We start from the raw sequence: 24067 nt of genomic DNA on the forward strand, positions 1-24067 counted from the left end.
GAAAAGATGCTTCTGTTGTTTCTGTGTGGAGAGGTCTTTTTATCAATGCATCTTGTGGTTGATTGTTGTTACTTTAAGTGACTAATTCTTTAAGCATAAGTGCAAATAATGAAGCTTACATTACTGTAGGTCAGGCAGAGCACGGGAGTCGCACATGTATTGGCCGATTGTAACCCGCTGCTTGTGATACACATGATTGGCTACTCGGCTGTCTGGCAAGTAACACGCAGTCACATTCATGTACATGTTCAGCTTTAGCAGTTTCACACATGTCACTTAGTCTGGCTCACTGGACAGACTGTGCCGGAATAAGGGTGAATATTTCTGTCTGACTGTGGCAGGATTGTCAGTCTCCTTCCTTCGGCTATCTGAGCTTTATCACTTTGAACGTTCGCTTCGCTGTGTGAAAGAACCACAACCTCTGAGCTGCAACTACACACTAAAAATTGACAAGTTACGATAAAGACACATGTCTTTTTGTGTCATTTTAGTTTGTAGGGATTTAGCCCATTTAATACCACGACACGCTTCCTTATGGGCATATGTGTAACCAAAACAACTTCTTTCCTTACCCTGTGTGCAGCATCCTACCCTCAGCACTGCCTATGAACTAACCAAACAACCCACACAACCCACACAGCGTTTACCAGTAGTTATTATTAACCTTTATTTAACCAGGAAAAAGACTCATTGAGATTAAAAATCTCTTTTGCAAGAGTGTCCAGGCCAAGACAGCAGCAGCAGAAGTTACAGAAAATAGAAATTTCAGCCATTTATCTGCACTACAAACATACATAAACACATAGTAAAACTCAGCTCTACAAACATACACAAAGCATACTAATACAGGGTGTCCCAAAAAATGTATACACACTTTAAATCATTATAAAGTAGGTGTTTATTAAAATTCATTTAATTTTCAAAATGTAACAGAATTTACAAACATCATTTTATTGTTTTGTCACCGCCTGTTCTCAAACTGACATCCATTTTGGTCCAGACACAGCTGACAACACGAAGCAATGGAACTGCACACATCTCAAAACAATTCCCTTGGTATTTGTGCACATTGACGTTTAATGGCTGCTCTCAATTCAGCGACTGTTGCAGGTCTCATAGTGTAGACTTTGTCTTTTAGGTATCCCCATAAAAAAAGTCTAGTAGTGTGAGGTCTGGTGAATTGGTGGATTGGACAGAGCGCTTTCGTTGAATACCATCCGCATTCGCCAGACCTCACACCACTAGACTTTTTTTATGGGGATACCTAAAAGACAAAGTCTATGCTATCCATATAGTTGTGATAGTGTTTACATTACAACTAATTTCCATAGATGGTAGAGGTTTCTATTATTTGTATTACCAGCTGCAGTAGTAGTATAACCACTGTTAATACTTGTATTTGGAGAAGTAGCATTAATAGTTATGGATATTTGTTCTAGTTATCGGTAATTATACGAGCAACAGCTGTTCTAGTTTTTAACAGTTGTACTGCAGTTTGCTGTGCATCCATGTGTCTCCCCCTATTTCCCCTCTTTCCCCCCTCCCCAATCTCTCTCTCTCTTTTCCTTTAACCTCTCTCTTTAACACCAACTCATCAAGGCAGACGACCATCCTCTAAAGGCGAAGACACACCAACCCGACTGCCAATCATCACCAGAAAAAGTACCCCAACGAAACAGTTGGCTCCCCGACACAGTCAAAAAAGTGTGAAGAACACACCAAATCGACCACTGCAGGGGTATCCAATCCTAGTCCTCGAGGGCCGGTATCCTGCATGTTTTACATGCTTCCCTCTTCCAGCACACCTGACAGTTGTTCTCAGGCTTCTGCAGAGCTTTATGATAGGCTTATCATTTGAATCAGGTGTGTTGGAAGAGGGACACATCTAAAACATGCAGGATACTGGCCCTTCAGGACCAGGATTGGACACCCCTGGACTACTGACTTCAGTGTTCGTTCTGCACCTGCGCGAGATGTAAAACTGGAAAATGACGGAACATCTCTCTAAACACAGAGCTCACTGTTGTCAGTCGTCAGCAGACAGTGTTGAGTAGTCAAGAAGGGTTGTTGTACTTGTTGAATGGATGGCTAGTAATAAGAAGATACTGGTGTTGTCAGCTCTCAGGTTTCTTCTTGTGGAAGAAGAAATATGTCACAGCTGAAAACTAAGGAGAAACACTATGCTAACAATGCTAACAGTGTTGACTCCATGGAATGAATGACTGGCACTCATTCAGATACAATACAAGCAGTGAATGGCCTATTACAGAAGACAATAACAGTGTGAAGTACCTAGGCATAGCTGTAGTCACACGGAAACTTCTTGATCATTGATTCACTAGTCAAAGGCTATCCCTCCACCAATCAGATTGGTCAGACTGAACGACAGGTAGTAGCCGATTACACATGTTGAATCAGCCGAAAAGACTGGCGACGGCATTAACGACGGCCAGTTGCAGAGAACACACCAACCAGACTCATGTCGCTGACCTTGCCGGACTGCCCGACAGCATCTGACCGCCAAAAATCGGGTTGGTGTGTCTTCGCCATAGGAGTCGGGGTCTGCTCCAGGTTTCTACTTGTTAAAAAGTAGTTCTTCCTCACCACTGTCACCAAGTCTGTGCTCCTGGAGGATTCTGTTGGGTTTCTGTAAATTGGCTTAAGAGGTTTCGACCAGCTCTAAATGTAAAGTGTAATGAGATAACTTTTGCTATTAAGTGGCGCTATATAAAAAAATTTAATACAATATAAAATAAATAAATAAATTTGATTGATTGATTAATAAAAATATTTGGGGTAGATCATTGAAACCCATTACATTTTCCTAGTTTTCACATAATATGTAGTCATATTCAGAGTAGATATGTAACTAACTTTTTGAAAAATGTATGGAGGGAATGTATGTATCTAAGGAAAAATATATTTATATATAAATTCATGCATGAGAGGGTTGAGGTTACACTCTCCGCAACATGAACTTTGTATAACTTACCTTCCTTTAGCTCATTTACATGGCAGAAATATTTAGTAATAATTAAACGAAGATGCAGCCTTTTAACAGTTAAAACATTCAATATTTACTTCATAATTTATTGGACAGAAAAGCAGAATGAAACAAATAAATATTAGATTAAATTTTACCAGATGGTTTAGAGTGCAACTTAAAAATGTATGATAACAGTCCCTTTTTTCAATCAGCTGAATATGAAATACTATGCAAATGTTAGTAGTGATGGAGGGGTGAATTTTTTTTTCTTTTCTTTTCAAGCAGGTTTTCACTGCAGACTAGTAATATAATGTAGCTTAATGTGGATTTCTGTTAAACCTAGAGTAAACTTGCTGAAAATATGCCTTTAATTGTAGAAGAGCAGACAGAAAAGACATCATTAAAACTGGATTTTCTTCCATTGATTAACTGGTTGTTATATTTAGACAGCTTGTGGTGGGATTTTAGGCTAATCACAGTTGCTTATATTTATGTGTGGAGCCCCGTTTTGTGGTAAACGCTGCCTTGAAATATATAAAGAAGTGGAAAATAGCTGACACAAGCAAAAACTCAAAGTACAGTTTGAGTGCTGGACTGTCCTGTGATCGCACAGTCAACACTGATTTCACAGTGTGGGTGGTTTGCAAATAAACTTGAATTGGACTCCCTGGAACTGGACTGGAAGAGAAAAATCAGAGGGGGGAAAAAAATACTAAAGCAAAGCAGACTAAAGGATGCAGAACAAGAGATGACCCTGAAAGCAAATGGGTCAAAATACTGAGCATTAAAAATGATGAGTTTAAGGAAGAATTGATGACCTTGGCTCTGAGTAAAGTTGTCATAATAAGCCCTTTAAAGGATACTGTGGTATGAGGAGCAGTTGCCGAAATCTGACTCAATAAAAAGACAAATGAATGACACGGTGAGACAAAGCATGGAAGAGGGTGAGGGGGTGATTAACCGGGTCCAACAGAAACTTATTGCATGGCGCGCAAAAGAAATATGTGATTTATCTTGAATCCCTTAAGCCTCGAGAGGACACAAAATCTGCTCATTATGGAACTTCATTGCACCTCCCTCCCCCACACACTGTCTCTCTCTCTACATTTTCCCTCTCTCTTTCTTTTCCTTTCTCTGTCTCTGGCTCCCAGCTAATCTCTTCCCCCCAGCTGCAGTCTCTATTTCACCAGCAGAAAGAGCTCCACAGACTCCTGAAAGCAATGCCACTTTCTGCTCTTCTTCGTGCGCCGCATTACGCACAATGGAGGGCTAAAACCTCCCTCGCTCTGCTTATCTGTTTCTAATTGGCTGCAAAGCGCCGGGGCCCACGGCCGGGGCCAGGCGCCGCGTCAAAACCGTTCCTGCCTCTGTGGTCAGATCGCCGGACAAGACTAGAGCTGCCAGGATTTAAATGTCATATTCATTTGCTGGTGGTCAAGGCGGTGTGACCTGGAGAAACGTTCGTCTGGTAGGTGCAGGTCTTACTCAGCAGGAAGGCGTCTGCGGTTGCACATCGACAGATAAGACACCGTATAGCAGCAGTGGAGAAACTGATACCTACACCTAAATGGAGAGCAGTGGGCTCTGCAGGGCTGTGCGGCAGGAAATTGACTTAACATATTGGCAAGGCCAGCAGAGTCGCATGGAACAAAAGGCTCTAGCTTACACTGCAGATTACTACTTGTGCTCAGCTTTATCTGAGGGTGTAACAGTATAGCTCTATGTGGAAACACACAATAGGATAAGGAGAAGGAAGATACAAATAGCGCATCATCCTAAGTCAAATGGACTCACATAGGCTTTAATCATCTCTACCCCCTACCATGTTGGAGCATTATTCAGAGTGAAAGCAAAGGCATAACTTTTGTTTTCTCTGGTTCACGGTGTTTGCAGACATACCAGATGAAAGAAACGCTGGCTGCTGCTGATTTGCAGCTTCATAAGGCATTATGCAGTGTGCAGCTTTCTCTCTGAAGGGCTGTTTTGATTGCAAGACAGGTGGCACTGCATAGGCTATGGGGCTTCGTAAATGACTGAACACATTATCACTGTGAAAAACTGCTGAAATATTTAGCTGTGAGATTCAACCTGAGAGATATATTCAAGTTTTATTATTAGTTAAACTCAGGGTTGAAGTTTGTCTCCACAGCAAAGTTTTGTTTTTTTTTAAATTTATTGCTAATGTCTTATTGTCATCTACGTTATAAAAGCCAAGTGGCCTCTGAGTGTGTGGGTGTGTGTCCGGGGATTCACACAAAATCTGGAAAGAGCTGACTGCTGCAGTTTGGTATACTTATGTATTTGGAAAACGGCAATTTGATAGGACCAATATTTTGGGAGATATTAGTAATTTTGGAATACAATAGCCTTAGGCCCAATCCCAATTCAGCCCTTAGCCCTCCCCCCTACCCTTAGCCCTTGGCCCTTGGCCCTTGCACTTGACACCACCCCTTGAAACAGAGTTGCAAGGGGTAGGGGTTGAAACATTCTCCTATGAAATGGGACAAACCTTTGTGACCTGTTACATCAGCAGCAGTCATCGATGCCGCTATGAACGGATGGGAAAACTTTGTTTCTGAAAGTATTCATCATGCCGTCAGTAGCTGTTACCATCTCTGTTGCATGGGCTTTGGTCATCTTTTTGCGGCTATCAACTATAAACCGCAGAAATGTGATCTATAACACACTGAAATGGCATTAAATGGTCAATGAAATGATTAAGTTGTTTACGAAGAAAATATGTTCATTTGTGTGTTTCTTTCATCACACAGCTGCACTTTTTGGCTGTTTACCTCCATCTTGCCAATGATTCAAACAGAGTTATGGGAAATTTCTACTACCCCTCCATTCATGGTGTGGTCCTGGAAAATCTCTGTTTCGAGGGCTACACAGCCCCCCGCCTTAGCCCTTCCCCTCTGTCTAATCGAGAGTTGGGACAACACTACCCCTTCATGTGTACATGCAAAACAGAGGGGTAGGAGTAAGGGGGAGGGCCAAAGGGTGAATTGGGATTCAGCCTTACAATCACGTTGCTACGGCCAGAACGCTTTGATTGGTGACTGCCTGCACTGCATGAATACACAACAGCAGAAAAACTACCACATCTAGAACCCGTGGATCCCCACAGGTCAACATGCTAGTTATTTACATAATTGTATTCGCTGAATTTTCTGTTCTTAAGCTGTAAAGTTTCATTTTATTGTACTTTTTATGATTTTTATTATGTCAGTCTCATCACATTCACTTGTTTCTTTTAATGTTGCTATTCATTTATCAATTTTTTTTAAACCTACTTTTTCCCTTTATTGCATTTTACATTGGTTCTCTTTTTATCGACTCCATTCTTGAAGCACCTTGAACTGCACTTATCTGTATGAAAGCCACTATAGAAATCCAGTTTGATGGATTGATCCTGGTTAAATAATCTTGGTGGATAAGTTTGTGTTTAAAAGGTCTCTTTTATCCAGAATCTCCAAACAAGCTGATACAGTTTCAGTCAGTCCCCCAACCCCCCCACCCCGGCAGCCCTACCTGCGTGATGTGGAGTGGGGTCAGCCCTGGTCACTGTGCTGATGATGTGGAGGTCCTGGAACAGAGATATTCCCTCTGGGGCTCTGAAGTCCGTAGCTGGCCAGCTCACCCTCTCCACTCCTGTGATGGTGATCCTGGGCTCGCTTGGCTGCAGCACCATAACCACAGCATCAATGTCTGGGATGGTGATGCAAGTGTCTTCACCAAAACACCTGCACAAAAACAGGTGGGAGGGGTGGTGTTCAGTCTGACAGTGTCTATTAGTAAGAGAATAAAGACTGTACGTGGGTTAATGCAACCATTAGAATCTCACTGAAAATCAAATAGCAATTCTGTTACCATGGTTTTGGTGGTTTTCAGGTCAGTTAAAATCAAAAGTGAACATTGTTTTGTAGAAATGTAAAAAAGCCTTTCACTGTATTGCTTCAAATACACGGTCCTGAACACTCTTGATCTCATCTGATCTCAGACGCTATGCAGGTGTTAAAGTTACTGTGGTGCAGTTCTGTGTGGACTTCTGTTCTCTATGTGTCTATGTGGGTTCCCTCAAGGCGCTCCGGACTCCTCCCACCGTCCAAAGACGTGCACCTTAGTAGGTTAACAGGTCAGTGTAAATCACCCATAGGTGTGAATGTGAGTTGGTCTGTATAAATCAGCCCTGTGATGAACTACTGACACGTCCAGGATGAACCCCACCTTCATCAGACTACAGCACCCCCATGACTCTCTCAAGGGTTTGGATAAAAGAATGAACACTTAAATTTCCCCCATTCACACTGAAGTCTTGCAATACTTAGAAACATTTAACATTTCTACCACTTTTTCTGTTTTTTTTTTTAGTTTTAACCTTAATGCCCAGCAACCTTCAACGTACAATACCTTTTCATAGAATCCACATATAAGTTGAAATAACATTTAAGTTCTGGGAGCCACACAGTTATAAAATGAGTTTCTGACTCACAATAGCATGAAATTAAACATAACCTTCAACTAAAATGCGGATGTAGTGTTTAAACTTTACACCGAGTATCAGGAGTATGTATTTTCATAGTGAATCATCCTATTCGGTGAAGAGATGGTCCTACATAAAAGCTGTAGCTGAAGTTGTGCATCACAGGATGATGAAGAAAACATAACACCTGGTTTCAAACAATGGACTGAAATGGATAAAACACTTAGATAGCTCTCAAAGGTTCCGCAAAATATCTGTCCATCATCAGAATGCTGAACTGTAGCTGTAGGTAATAAATCTTATCGACACCAAACAGGACTTCTTAGCCGCACCAGAACCTATTGTTAATCATTGCTGGTTAAGTCCAAATCCGCATCACTGTGTGTGCAGTTATTTACGGGGGTAAAATGCTCTGTCGGTGTTCAGGCAGCAGACACAGGCCTGCAGCAGTGTGCCTGCTGTGTTTTCATACATGCATGTGTGCCTCCCTGGCTGCCTGTCGGAGTGTGATAGCACGTGTTTAAATGCACAGGATCCACTGGCAACCACTGAATGGATGGACACATATCGGCTCTCTAGGATTTAAGCTAGCAAGCTGTGAACTCACAGCACAGACACACAGGCAGCATATACACACATCTGCCATGTTTAGTGTCAACACATCCAGTACAAATTCACACAAATGAGAGCAGACATTTGACTGAGTGCAACTGATGTATTATTTGATATTCCTGTACACAAGGCACAAAAACTGCAAATTACACATCAATCAAAAGGAAAACAAGACACATTAATATGAGAGGAGGACACAGAGAGGGTGGTGGTGTGAGGTTGTGGTGTTGTGGCGGTAGAAGTGGGAGAGGAAACGGAGGGGGCTGTTATAAGCTGTGAAAGCTGAACAAACAACCAGATTTCCGTTTTTACATTTCACCGAAGGCCTTTCAAGCACACAAACATCTGTCAGTGGGAGGGACATCAATGCTTTCTCTCCCTACTGTAGCTCTGTAACCGGCTGCTGGAGAAAATAATAACAAGCACTGTTAACAAGCATTATAACAAGCATTTCCTGCACTGAAACCTGAGCTGTAAGATTCACTGAATAAGACTGCACCCAGTATGTGCTCAGCTAGATTCTGGTATGAAAATACACCTGCGATGCATAAATCCACATGCTAAAGCGCCATATGCCTTCCTATTTCTGGCTGCGTCGTGGTTTGTTTAAATTAAAGAAATGGCGTAAAAAAAAAATCATGTAGGTTTGTCTAAATATGTTAGCTTTGCATGACTGACCATGCATAAAGTCATTTTTCATGTATGAAATTCTCACATAGACTGACTTGTACACAGCTGTCATGTAGGTTGTTAAATTGCACCAATTTGCTTCCTTCAGTTTCTGTCTTGACACTGTTTTGGCGCTGTTTGATATAAAAAAAAAAAGAGGAAAAAGAAAAAAATCCACATTTATTTACAGCCATGTTTTCAAAGTCCCTAAAACTTGTTCTGACATCTTTGTGAACATCCAAGCTGTGGGTCTAATCCTCTGCAGTTCGTTGTTTGAAGCCACAGTTTGAGACAAAAACAGGTTTCAGGGCATCATGTAATCTCTGCTCTTCTTTCTTGTGGCGACTGATGGTGGTGCATGTCTTTGGTTGTTTGGGCACTAAGCCATTGTTGTGAGCAGTGGGAGATACAAACTCAGTGATGCAGGGAGATGGCTGCTGTGTGGGCCCGCCGAGCTGCAAAAAAACCTGGAGCCGATCCAACTTAATTATAAAGAAATATGACAGGGGAGCCTAAAAGGGCTGTTGGAGAGATTTGCACTGGTTACTTTTATTTCTTGATGCCTGCAGTAATTGCAGTTATTAGGTGTCAGCGGAAACAAAATTAATTGCATTTGGTGGAATTAATTAACATCTCTGTTTATTTGTGCAGAGCGACACTGTCCGCTTCCGTTGGAGATTTCTGTTCCTCCAGCAGATACCGAATGGTACGGTGGGAAGCCATGTTTCAGGCTTTTTAAGCCTTATTAACTCAGTGGAGGAGAATGGTTTCTGCTGGTGTGTGTTCAAGATGGAATACAACAACCAACTGGTACGTAAATCACACACAGATATATTGCTTTAAACAGGAGTTGCACACACACACACACACAACACACACACAGTAGAAACCATTCAACAGATACAGAAAAACATAGCACTATGATTCATTATGGGGATCTATTGACTCGGATAAGAAAAAAACCCTCTCCAGTTTATTCATTTGTATCTAATTCCAACAGTGTTTAACTCCTGCCTTCACAACTGCAGCTCAAGCACAATCATTACTAACCTCAAAAAACTCCAAATAAAAAATTGCATTGAATATGTACCTGTGCATTAGGTAGGACTCACAGTTATGATCAAGCTCTTTACTCAATTTTCATCTAGTGCTTGAGTGCAAGGAGCCAAAACACGGTGTAATTTATACAAACCCTCGTAAATGTTCCCCATAAAATCTAATCATTAATTTGCCAACAATACAGACAGTTTTAGTGTCTCTGCACCTGTACTGCCTTTGTGCATAATGACTCCCTGTTCGCTAGCAACATTTAACATTTATTTCTATCCCCAAACTCACATTTGATTGCCAGATTCTTTTGTCAGATCCATCTCATCCTTCTAATCCAATCTATCTCTTGTCTTTGACATTACAGATATGCATATTTGATGCCATACGTAAATGCATTTTGTGTAAATAATCACAGATGTCTACTTTGTTCTGAAGCCTTTCATAGAGGTCATTGCTCTGTCAGTAGTTTAGGTTTAATTTTTAACCCTAAAAGACCTAAACAGCCACCAGAGACCAAACACATCTACTGATCGAAAATCTGATGAACCAATAATCCTATCAATACATTTAAATAATTCAGATAAAATGAAGTTTTGGTGGTTGTAGATGCTTGTTTTAATGTTCAGGTAATGATATACTGTGCATAAAAAGTAATTTTTCTTCAGTTTTCTCTATTTTTATGTAATAACCTTTGAATTTACTCAGAATTTTAATGATCAGCTACATGGTTAGTAAATTTAATATAGGAAAATACCTGATTTTCACTGAAAAGAGCAAAACTCAGAGGATAATGCTAAAACAAATGGTGAATAATCACTAAGGAAAGGCTTAATGTAGAGAAAAAAAATTATTTTAATAGTTCTAGGCCTATGAGGATTAAGATCTGCTGATAATAGTGTTTCAGAAGATGCTGTTTAGAAGTACAGTATTTAATTTAACCTGAAAAAGCTAAAACCTATAGAAATCGCTCACATTCGTGGAGGTTGCTGCATCTTTTTTACACTGACAGTCATTAAAAACTTTGAAGTACCAAATTTGGTATATTTGGGTAAGTGGGGAGGATGGATTGATACAATCTGTTTTGTTTGATCACTTGGTGTGTGACTGCTTAAGAAAATGAGGAGTTGTCTCTTGGTCATAATTTATTGCACCTCTGAGGCCTCTTTGGAAAAGTGGACCAAATGTATTTTGAGAACTAAACAATATGAATCTGTACAGTTTAAGGAGTGGTTTGGAAAGCCCTTATAAAGGGTCTAAAAAGGCCACCAGTGTTATTCCAGTGCATGTCAAAATGCCATGTGTGTCATGTGAAGAACGCGAGGGTCTTGGGGATGGGGCAGGCCGGTTTGACCGACAGGCATATGGGCTAGACCACACCTGAGGTGGACCCATCAGCACTGGGCTGCTGTGCTGTTCTCAGGGTGAATGTCTTGCTATGGCCTGCCTATTCTCCAGACATGAACCCCATCGAGCACATGTGGGATTAACTTGGCAGGCAGGTTGGTGACTGGGACCCCGGCCTCAGAATAGGTAACAACTGGTGCAGGCACTGCAGGAGGAGTGGATCTGGATACTGCAGGACACCATACGGCGGCTAATTAGAGAGGCTGCATTAACTCTAACGGAGGCCACACTCGGTATTGACTAGTGTTAAACATTGTTTTGTCAGTTATCATTTTCTTTTCTTTGTTAAGGTTAAGTTATTGTTTTGACCTTTTTTTGATGTTTTCTCATTGTTGGTATGTCTGTGTAATTGTCTGTTACACAAAACTTACATTTTAGACAACAAAATAAAAATAATTCCACCAAATGTTGCCTCTAAGTTTTAAATGACTGTTAGTGTACCATCAAGTTTAACTCAAATTAAATCATAAATTCAATGAAAGAAAACATTATTCAGCTACAATTTGAAAGTTTTTACAGTTACTAAACAGCAAAGCTGTACAGTATCTTAACCTTCTGAAACCCAGTAATGCATTTTTGTCCTCTGTAGGGGACAAGGGTTTCACAGCTTTACATAAAAGAAAAAACACAACTCCACTGCAAAACACACTCCATAAAAATTGTAAAAAATATATCTGAAAAAACTGTTGCATCATGCTGTTTCATATACTATCCATGTAGATATTCATAAAAGCTCAGAGTAAATTCAAAGGTTATTACTTAAAAAATTGAAAATGGAAGAAAAAAATTACCTTTTATGTATAATATATCATTAACTGAAAAAAAAAAGAAAGAAAAAAACTGTTGTATCATGCTGTTTCCAATCAAGCTAATTTCCTGGGTCTAAGGAGGTTAATATCATCACCAGCTGAGATCTTTTCCCACCTTTACTCAACAAACCATTGATTATTACACTGATTGTTCATTCATTCGCATTAAAGCCTATAATACCAAACCAAAAGCTATGTATTTACACACAATTGGATTAATCACAATGAGCTTAGGGCCTGGGCTGCAGAACAAATACATATGCTAATTCTTATTTTATTTTTGTAAACCTGCCACATTACTTATGATCCACCTACTCTGGTGTGTTTGTGTTGCCTGATTACAGCTCTTCTTAGGAGTGTATGGGTGTGTGGAGACTTACTGACACCTCCTTTACTGTCCCTGTCACTTACACATCCAGTAATCCCGGTACAGAGCCTCCATCCAAGTTCAAGCCGAAACTAATTAGCTAAAACACCCATGTTAGACTCACTTAAAGCTATGCAGATGCACCCATGACGGTATAAGAGAATGAGACAGTGTTCAAAGCCAAAGGAATGTTTATGATAAAGATGTAATGTAACTAAAGCATGTATGTGTATAATTAATCTTTAAGCACTGATTAAAAACACTTTTGTTGTTTCTTTGTGAAAAATATAAAAATACAAAATAATGAGTTCAAATATGACGAGTGAGCCGACAGGGGCTGTGGCAAAAAAATTAGTGCTTGTTTGCCTAATTATTTTCTGCCTGCAGTAATTGCAGTTATTAGGCATCAGCAAAAAAAGCTCCTTTAATTGCACTGCAAGAATTAATTTAACATCTCTGTTTATTTGCATGGAGCGACATGGTTTGCAGTGCGTGTTTTGTAAACAGTTGCTGACGTGTTATAGCAGAAGGCTGAGTTCGAGGCTCTCAGAGTGTGAGTGAGGAAATATTCTGCCCTCAATGTAGGTAAGAAAAACAAAGTAGCAGCTAAATATTACGGAACGGACGCCCTGTTTCGCACCACGCATATCTGTGTGTGTATGTGCGAGTGCTGCTTTCATTTCATATGCACACATAGCACAAACACAGCTATGGCAACTACTAGACCAGTCAGCAGTCTGTGAGAAAAACTTAATTTAAACAGCATTTAGCTATGATGCAAGCCTAGCCACCATTAGCATAATGTATTCCTTGATAATCGGTATGCTTGTAGCTACGATGACTGTGCTTCATCACCAGAAGCACACACACACACACACACACACACACACACACACATGCACACACACACGCTTAATTCTGTTGTTTGTTGTAGTTCTCTGTCCCGCAGCCGTGCATCGAACTCAACAGGAGGGTGGAGAGTGAACCCCCAGGGCTGTGCTGCAGGGGGCTACATATATTTAAAACAATCATGAATTTTAATGGAAACCCGCCGAGGGAGGCTGTTTTACCAGCCAGCCTCTCTCTCCCTCTCCCTCTCTCTCTCTCTTTCTCTTCATTGCTTCTTCTCGCCCAATCTCCCTCTTTTTTGCATCTCTCTTTCTCTCATTCCTCTGGCAAAACCCAAGCAGAATTATTAAAACATGACATAAAAATGTAAAAAAAACTGGCCCCCGGTGGCAGCAGGGAACAGAAAATGGTGTATAAAAGGCAAAGGCAAGTGACAGTGGAGGAAAAGAAGAAGCAGAAAGAGAAGACGGGGATGAGGAGGAGCTGAGATCAATGTGAGAGGAGGGAATTGTGTATCAGTCAGGGTGTGATATCTGCTGTGTTTCCTTAACACTTAACAGATGTGTTGAGATGGGTTAACACTCCTCTTCATATCTTAAATAGGAGATACAGAGACAATATGAAGGGACCGTGAAGGAAGACAACGCAGGAATACTGATGGAATAGTGCACTTAAAGGCAAGAAAAACTATGCAATTAAGGGCAAAGAAGTGTTGTACGTACTGGACAGTGGTGGAGATGTGCAGACGTCTGATGCCTGGGGTCGGGAACTGGCGGGAATTTATGTAGGAAACTTTCCTCACAGCGGTGTTCATGTTTTCCAGGTCCTCTCCTTCCATTACCAGGATGGATTGTGCAGGGTTGAAGTGGAACTGTAGTAAAGACAAAAGGAAGTTGTTAGAAGAGCAGACAAAGTGTAAGAGTGCATACATACAGAGTTCATATGAGAACACATTTAAAACAGCACCGTGTCAAGTCCAGTGGAGATTCTAGTTTCTGTATGCAGATGAACCAGGTATGCATACATGAAGTAACAAATGATAGATAAGGCTGGGAAAGAGGGGGAGGGTATACCTGTTAAAGAGATAGATGGATAGATAGATAGATAGATAGATAGATAGATAGATAGATAGATAGATAGATAGATAGATAGATAGATAGATAGATAGATAGATAGATAGATAGATAGATAGATAGATAGATAGATAGATAGATAGATAGATAGATAGATAGATAGATAGATAGATAACAAGTAAAGCACTCAGACAGCGCAGACCTCTGCCAAGACAGATCTGCCCCCCCCCAATCATTTCTTCCTTGTGCCAGTATCAACATTTCCTGAAAATTTCCTGAAAATACGTCCATAACTTTTTGAGTTATCCTGCTAACAAACAAACATGCAAACAAACACGCAAACACACAAAGCAAAGCGGTCACAATACCTTCTGGCGGAGGTAAAAATTAGAATTAAACAAATACATTATACATAATCAATTAGAGGTATAAACACAGACTTGGAAAAAAAACCTGTATAATTAAACTATAAGGTGCATAATAATAATAATAATAATAATAATAATAATAATAATAATAATAATAATAATAATAATAATAATAATAACTAGAAGCACTCGGAGAGCGCAGACCTCCGCCAAGGCTGATCAGTGGCCCCCCCCCCGTAGGCCCCCCCACGCCAAGGAGGTTATGTTTTTGCCAGGGTTTGTTTGTTTGTTTGTTTGTCTGTCCGTTAGTGTGCAACATAAGTCAAAAAGTTATGGACAGATTTTGATGAAATTTTCAGGGTTTGTTGGAAATGGGCCCCCCTGTGGGCCCCCCCACCCCCGATCACCACCAAAATTTAATCATTTCTTCCTTATCCCATTTCCAACAAACCCTGAAAATTTCATCAAAATCTGTCCATAACTTTTTAAGTTATGTTGCACACTAACGGACAGACAAACAGACAGACAAACAAACCCTGGCAAAAACATAACCTCCTTGGCGGAAGTAATAATAATAATAATAATAATTTATTTAGTGGCACCTTTCAAGTCACCCAATGTCATTTTACAGAAAATAAAAGCATAACATAACATCAAACATTATTAAAACAAAACTTCAACCTAAAAACAAGTGCAGTAATGAAGTCAAATGAAGTATAATGAAGGTGTAAAATGACATTCAAGTGCAGATTGAAAGTGAAAATTTTAACATGCATTGAAAGACAGGTCTAAATGTGGTGGTGAACACTGATGACACTGGTGAACCTGTGAACACCTCATGGACATCTGAAACATGATAAAGACTACGTTGTAAAACAGGAGAAGCCAAACAGACTGATAACTGCTTTCACCTTGACCAGTGTGCTGCATTTGTAAAGACTGTTCGTCTAACAGTGTAGGCTATGTAAATACTGTCCGCACACTGGTTTGTGAACTGCAGTTTCTAAGGCTATACATGCTTGTCATGAGCTTTGTGTGTTGGTTCGATGGAAACAAATGGCTAGCATTGGAGAAGAGAGTGAAAACACAGACCACATTAACAGTGTAAGAAAAAACAGAATTAAGTCATTTCAGCTACTTAATAAACCCTGTTAATGCAGTTTGATTACAGTAATATGAAAGTCATGAAATGTATAAACACACTAATTGTGCAACCTGAGCTAATTAGTAGGTTAAACAGACCATATAAAATGAATTAATGCTAACATTGGCTAATGCAGCTAAGTTATGCAGGTTATTGCAATTAACTACCGGAAACATTCCTGATAAAAATCCTCTCATGGTCTTGTTAGTGTAACTGCTTAAAACAACAACAGTAGAGCAACCTGTCTGGGAGCAAAATCAAGTTTTATTCAATAAACAAAAGCTCAATTTTGAGCTTCCAACTTAGCATGGAACAGCATAGAAGACTCATCTGTCAATTTGATACTTTAATAATGATTAACTTTTCAGCTTTGGATCATCTTAACAGGTGAGTTATATTGAAACGCACCTCCTATATAGTTGTTACAGTGGGGAAAATGAGCTTCAAAGACCCAAACTATTTTCTGTACCAGGATGTACGCATTTTTCTGCACTAAAGGTAGTCATGTTAACATGGGGGTCTATGAGGATTGACTCCTGTTTTGACCCTGTCCTCAGTGGACATTCAGTTTACTGCTCATTTTGATAGTTCCGCAATGGATTCATTTTTCAGCCCTGGAGGTTGCCATTAGATTATAAAGTAAAATCCATCCTGTAAAATGTTCATTTTAAGATTAACTAGTAACTAAAGTGTAGAACTTGAGTAAATGTACCTTCTAACTATTGAAAAGAAGCTGCTCTCACCCTCCTAATGCGTCCATTGTTTCCTGTTCATTTCTCTATAGTGTGAATACCGACTCAATGTGACTTGAACCTTGATTGAAGTGGTTAAATGCATTACCTTTGAACTTTTCAAGGTCACTTTGACTGTATAAGATTTAATGTTCCCAGTGATTCATCAGCTAATGCAAGTATGTTTTTGCCATGTGCAGGTACACTTCACAACTGCTTAACAAAAGGTATGAAGTTAAAAATAAACAATGAAAATAAGTCTTAGGCAGATCAAGAAACCCCACATCGTCGCTTTCATCGGTCGAGTACATAACAGAGGGGTGTGTTTTCCTGCAGGGTTTGAAGGTGGGGATTTGAGGGTTTAGTGGTCCCCTGCCAGAACTGCACTGAGTGTGTCCTATTTCCTAAAACTGGCTCTCATCAGCAAGGTGGCAGTACTTTGGCGCTCCATGGGGCCCTCCATACACTCCTTCTCCCTGTCATTTTCCCTTTCACACCTTCTCCTCTCGTCCAGTATCCTCTTATCTACAGCACTCTGTCGCTATATTTGCTGCTCTGTGCCTCTACCTCCCTCTGTTTCTTTTCCCTCCCTGTTATTTTCTTCTGATTGTGCTGTGCCAGCCCTCCACCTGTTAGGCTAAATGCTGTCCTTAATCCTCCTGTGGACTTATGGGAGCCAGATGAGTGTATGGCTGAGAAGAAAATAAAATAGCTCTCAAAAGATAAACTCCACCGGCTCTGAAGAGGTTATCCACTCCTCAATTCCCCACCTCATCCCACCTTGTCTTCTCAAAAAGCCTAGCAAAGATCTCCTCACAGCACCTCAGCACAAGTTGCTCCATGGAAAGAATAGCAGAAGAAGATGAAAGATAGTAAAACAGTACAAAAGACTGAGGGTGGGTGGTTAGAGCGGGTGGTTTAGGTCTACACAAACCCCCATCCATCTTGTCTGTCTTCTATCTTCCACAGTGGAGGGAGATGGATGAGCTGAGCTGCCGATGGGGGCGGGGGTTGTGGAGTTTCAAGGAAAGCAACTGGTGAATTAGCTGTGGTCGTTCAGAGAAATATTCTTCTTTGTGCCAACTCTAACAGTAATGTGTTTCTTTTGTGTGTGAACACAAACACACACAGCAGAATTCACTGGATGTGCTGTATGCTCAGTGTGGTCGTGGAGGATGTCAGGACAGCAAATATAAGGCTTTCATTAGCATTTTACTGCCAACTCCACATGAATTTCAGGTGAATTTCAATATCAAGACATTGCTAAAGTTGAAAACGGTAGTCTGTGTCTGGTTCAAGACAATATTGTCACTGCATATTTCACAAACAACATTTTAAACCAAAAATATGTTTCATATCAACATTTTCAGATACATTACATTATTTTACAGCTACTATGCCTCTCAGAACTAGAGTCATATTAATTGTATAGTTCAGGTTGGGTTTAGGCGCTGATAACACTTTGTTCAGGTTAGAGATAGATCCAGGCCTTCAAAACAAATATCTGCTAAGGTGTGATCAAACAAAATGATTCACAATCAGGCGTAGACCTATAACTATATAACTAACTCTGTCATTTGTTTCACAGCAGAACTTTTACTTGGAATGGAATATTTTCATTTTGATTTTAATATTTTTCTTTCTTGAACATTGTTTTCTGTTAAACATTAAGAACACTTGGTTAGTGTGTTGATACATACCATTACATTCACTCACTCAGGTTTTGGAGTTTTTAACAAGCTTATCCAGTCTCATTTACATGATCTTAACTTGGTTTTAAACACAGATAAAACCAAGCTCATGGTTTTTGCTCATGCAAAGGGGCTACCACAGAACATTGCCAATATTACAACATCCAAAGGAAAACCTATAGCGCATGTTTTAAATTACAAGTACTTGGGTTTTATCCTAGATCAGGAGCTTTCATTTAAAGCCCATATAAATAATCTGGTCACTAAACTTTGAGTGAAGCTTAGGTTCTTCTTCAGAAAAAGAACCTGCTTCTCTCTCAGGGTCAGAAAAGAAATTAGTGACAGCGACCTTCTTGCCCATTCTCGACTATGGGGACTTATGTCTCCACTTTGGACACTATTTTTTATTTGGCACTGAGATTTGTCAATGGCTGCAGCTGTCTCATCCACCACTGTAAATTATATTTCAATCAATCAATCAATCAATCAATCAATTAATCAATCAATCAATCAACCAATCAACCAACCAATCAAATTTTATTTGTATAGCGCCAAATTATAACAAAATTATCTCATGACACTTTACATTTAGAGCTGGTCGAAACCAGACTCTTGAGCCAATTTACAGAAACCCAACAGAATCCTCCAGGAACAAACACTTGGTGACAGTGGCGAGGAAAAACTTCCTTCTAACAGACAGAAACCTGGAGCAGACCCTGACTCCTGGAGTATGGTCGTCTGCCTTGACCAGTTAGGGTTAAAGAGAGAAGGTTAAAGAGAGAGAGAGAGAGATTGGGGGAGGGGGGGCATAGGGGGAGACACATGGATGCACAGCAAACTGAATTAGAACTGTTAAAAAGTAGAACAGCTGGTGCTAGCAGAATTACCCATAGCTAGAACAAACGTCCATAACTGTTAATATAACTACTACAAGTACAAGTGTTAACAGTGGATATACTACTACTGCAACTGTTAGTACAAATAATAGAAACCTCTACCATCTATGGGACTATATAATAAACACTATCACAACTTTATGGATAATAGATATCTGAAATCGAACTTGCCTTCTCTGAGTGCACATTGGCTCACCCTAGTTTCTAAGGCTCTTTTAAGCTCGATTCCTCCTTAGTTGTGCACTTTATTGCAGAAAACAAGCAGCTGTTATGCCTTGCATTCTTGCACTACACTTGTTTTATCTGTTCCTTGGGTAAGGACTGAATTTGGAGAAAGAGCTTTCAGCTTTTCTGCCCCCTCGGCATGGAATACTCTACAGACTAAACTAAAACTCTGAAGTTATTCCACATGGAGTCTTCCGTTCTATCCTGAGGGACAGACAGCTGAGACCATTGGATAATGCCTATGTTTTTAAATTTTAAATTATTGTTTGCTGTTGTGTTTTAGCTCCTGAACTTCTTGTTGACAACACTATTGCACCTCTAAAATTTTAAGTTTTAATCTATACTGTCACGTCCTCATAACTGTTCTTATGACATGTGCTGCTGACCTCGTGGCCAGGTCACCCTTGTGAAAGAGATCCTGATCTCAATGGGTTTTATCTAGTTAAATAAAGATTAAATAAAAAATAAACAAATGTATAATAAATATAATATAAATATAATATATACATACATACATACAAAAAGACTATATATATATATATATATATATATATATATATATATATATATATATATATATATATATATATATATATATATATATATAGTCTTTTTTTCAGTATCTTTGTGGATCTCTTGCTAAATCCTTTTACATATTGTATATATGGGGATTCCTGTGTACTGTACCTCCAACACCACACAGTGAAGACAACTTGAAAAATAGCTTTTTTGATAATATTGGCATATTTACAGAGATGTTCATTAATGTGCACTGTCCCTGCTAAATAAATAAACAAATAAATAAATAAACTTGCCCCCTCCCCTTTGCCACCAAATGGAAGATGTTCTGGATCTGCCCCTGCTTACAATGTATGTACTATATGTAATTTAACTAAACCAACTTTTTTTCCTAACCATAACAAAAGTGCTTTTACGGCTTAAACCTAAGAGCCTGTAAATTTGACACATGAAAAACCATTAGAATGTCTTCAGTAATATTTAAGCGCTGTGATCTTTCCTCAGACACCTCCTGGTTGTTGCTGTAAAGGCCTAAGAGTAGCCGAGGCTTCAGTGATAAATTATTTTGAGATTACAGTTATCCAGGGTTTGTTGAAATACACAATGGCACCATTTTTCATCACAGTGAGATGTGTATCCATGGTTTGCAGAAATGTGAGCTGGCAGCATTTTTTCTACTGATTGGAAAGCATAATACCATTGAAAAACTGGACATGCAGCACAAGAAGTTAAGGATGAATAATAAAAAAAAAAACTTAAACATTTATCTGCGACAAGTTTCAAGCTTTTTTTCCAACTTGTTTGTATTCTAAGGTTTTTTTGCTTTTCAGAGAAAATGTGTTTTGGGTGTGTGTGTGTGTGTGTGAGTCAGATGAGCAGGTGTGTACTTTTACCTTTATGTTCTTATCCAGACTTTCCAAAGAGTTAATGTCCAGCCCTTCTTTGCAGGCCTGCAGACAGGAAATGACTTTCTGACTCTCAATCTTTCCTGGTCGGATAGTCAGTCCAGATAGGCTGCCTCGGAAGTACTGAGTAAACCGTGGCTTGGTCACCTCCCCACCTGCACAAACACACAGAAAAACTGTTAATCAAATGCCTTAATTGAAAGCGTAATAGTAGTTTATTTAAATGAGGTTTTATCTTGTGTGTATTATGTACACTGTAGAACAAGAGACCATCAAACAAACAGGGACCTTGTTCAGTCTTTAATTATGAGGCCTGATGGCCAAATTACGGTGATAATTGGCCTAACAGATTCATGTTTAGAGCCAATGTCGTGTGAGCAGCAGCAGGATGCAGCTGTGAAAGTGCAAGCGTCACGGAGCCGTCCCTTTCAGGCTAAATAAAGGTAAAGAGAAAAGTCAACACATTTAAAATATGTCCTCTGAACTCTGTAAAGGCCACAGCAAGCAAGAGGAGTCTCCAAACTACTCATTATCTGAAAGGTTACTACCTCTGGGTATCAAAACTTCACCTTTCCTTCCTTTCCTTCCTTTCATTTTTGTCTGCACTTCCTCCATCCTTCTTTCATGCTATCTAATATTTTAGCTATAGTCCACCAAAGAACACAGATACATTATGGAGAAGACCTTCAGTTTGTCATCAAAAGAACCAAACTTGTTCAACCACCAAAAAAAACCTGTAGTATTAAGTGACGGAGAAAGGTATGTACCCAGAAGCCATGTTGCCTACCAAGAAAACTTTGTCAGTCTTTTTAGTGTGTTTTTGTGATGCTCTGTCCTCAAATACCTGTCCAAGTAGCTTCAAGGTAGCACAATTCAGGTTTAATATATATTTTTACACTTATTCTGCACCTTAGAGAGTGTGAAGAATCAGTCTTTCTTGACCTTTCCACCCGGTTTGAGTAATACTTTAGAATATGCAACAAGAGCTGCTCAGGTGAGTCGTTCAGGTCAAAAGTCCTATTGCACTGTGCTGAGGGACACGGTGCCAGGAAACACTTTGTAAATTGGATGTAGATATTAGTCTGCCTCGAGAGGAGGCTCATTTTGGATGTGGTTCACCCTGCTTTGCCAATTTGTGTTAATTAATCCACCTAACCTCTGTAATGGGAGCCACAGTGGGTGCATGCTTTTCCCAGATGGGTGTCTTGCAGTGACATCGCTGGGCTCCAGAGGACTTACTGCTCCCTTCATAGGAGATTGTATCATGCCTCAGATCTGTCCAAACATGACAGTAATAGGGATGTATCGATACCACCTTTTTCCAGACCGAGTACAAGTACTTACATTTGAGTACTTGCCGATACCGAGTACTAATATGAATACTTAATAATGCCATTACAGTTCTTAGCTCCTTTTGAAACTGTGCTTTATTGTCGTTGTCATTAGTCTGATTGTAACAAAGTGCTGCTACTGACATTTAATGCTTTGGAATGAGCATTTGTCAATCAATCCACCAGGGGGCGCTGCTTTTAATTAGCCATACTGGCCGAATACCATGAAGAAAAGTAAAGTTTTTTGAGAAGAAGAAGAAAGTCAGTAATAATAAACATGGAGATGACAGAAGTAATACTAATATGGATACTGATGTTGATATTGATGAGAGTAGTTGTCATAAATATGCCAGTAGTTTGTCACTAACTCACACAGTCGCTCTTTGAACAGATCCTCTACCTCCATGTTTCCTGGTGGTATTCTCTGTCTAGGTACGCATCCGTGAGCGCCTGAAAAATGGACGGAGGATGGACAGAATGCTTCATCCGTGTCTGTCCGTGTCTTTAATGTTACTTGCTGTCAGCGTTACTTTAGTCACCGTCATTTATTTTGAAAAATCTTCACACCGCTGACATTACTCCTCCTTCTTATTTGTGAATGTCACGCTGCCATAAGTGGTATCGGTGCGGTTGTATCGGAGTACTTTTACGAGTACGAGTACAAGTACACACGCTGAGTAACAGACCCAATAATTGCTACTGGTATCGGTATCGGTGCATCCCTAGACAGTAATGGTCTTCTGTTTTAATGGCTTGGATTTCTATAGTACTTTGATAGGCACCCAAAGCGCTTTACATTAGGTATCCTTTATTCACTCACACATTCACTCTGGTTGTGGTAAACTACATGTGTATCCACAGCAGCCCCGAGGCAGACTAACGGAAGCACAGCTGCCAATCCACGCCAAACAGCCCCTCCAACCACCACCGAACATTTGGACACATTCATACACCAGTGTGAGTGACACTGGAGGCAAAGTGGGTGAAGTGTCTTGCCCAAGGACACAATGCCATATGACTAGGATAGAGCAAGATTCAAACCACCAACCCTTCAGTTATTGGACAACCTGCTCTACCTCCTGAGCCACAGCTGCACTTTGAATTTCCTTGAATGGAAAGTGCTTTATGTTTATGTTTATGTTTATGCATTTGGCAGACGCTTTTTTCCAAAGTGACTTACAGGGGAAAACCAATCAAATCACTCAATCAAATTTTTTTTATATAGCGCCAGATCACAACAAAAAAGTTATCTCATGACACTTTATATATAGAGTTGGTCAAAACCAGACTCTACGCCAATTTACAGAAACCCAACAGAATCCTCCAGGAGCAAACACTTGTGACTGGTGACGGTGGCGAGGAAAAACTTCCCTTTAACAGCAGAAACCTGGAGCAGACCCAGAAACCAGGAGGATGGCTGTCTGCCTTGACCAGTTGGGGTTAAAGAGAGAGGGTAAAGAAAGACAAAAAGAGAGAGCGATAGAGATAGAGACTGGGGGAGAGGGGGAGAAGGTGGAAGCAGGGGGAGACACATGGAGGCAGTTGAGGATAAGTGAGTGATGATGATGAGGGCAGGGGAGAGGCAGGACCACCGCAGCAGGTTCAGAGATAATCCTGGGAAAATCTGTGATAATCCTGGGAAAAACCTTATTAGAATATTTAAAATGGAATGTCTGACAGTGCTAGGACAGGAGGTCCTCTCGGAAGAGCTGGGTCTTCAGGAGCTTCTTGAAGATAGGCAGGGATGCCTCTGTTCTTGTAGTACTCGGTAGAGCATTCCACCAACGTGGAACGACCCATGAAAAGAGCCTGGATTGTTTTGTACAAGGTCTGGGGACCACCAGACAACATTCCCCAGACGAGCGGAGTGGTCGTGGGGCAACATAAGCTTTTATCAGTGCACCTAAGTAGGTAGGAGCAGACCCACTGAGAATTTTGTAGGCTAGGATTAACGA

General features: G+C 40.1%; 1 protein-coding gene across 1 annotated transcript in view; it reads right to left on the minus strand.

Moving 5' to 3' along the window:
• LOC115431514 (calsyntenin-2) overlaps nt 1-24067 on the minus strand; it is a 304871-nt gene that overhangs the window by 15375 nt on the left and 265429 nt on the right. Inside the window, exons 10-12 of the mRNA XM_030151920.1 lie at nt 20770-20936; nt 13952-14100; nt 6518-6729 (exon numbers count right to left, since the gene is read on the minus strand). Of these exons, the coding sequence (XP_030007780.1) occupies nt 6518-6729; nt 13952-14100; nt 20770-20936 (528 nt within the window). The remainder of the gene's footprint in view (nt 1-6517; nt 6730-13951; nt 14101-20769; nt 20937-24067) is intronic.

This window comes from Sphaeramia orbicularis, chromosome 13, assembly GCF_902148855.1.
Source record: "Sphaeramia orbicularis chromosome 13, fSphaOr1.1, whole genome shotgun sequence".
NCBI lineage: Eukaryota > Metazoa > Chordata > Actinopteri > Kurtiformes > Apogonidae > Sphaeramia > Sphaeramia orbicularis.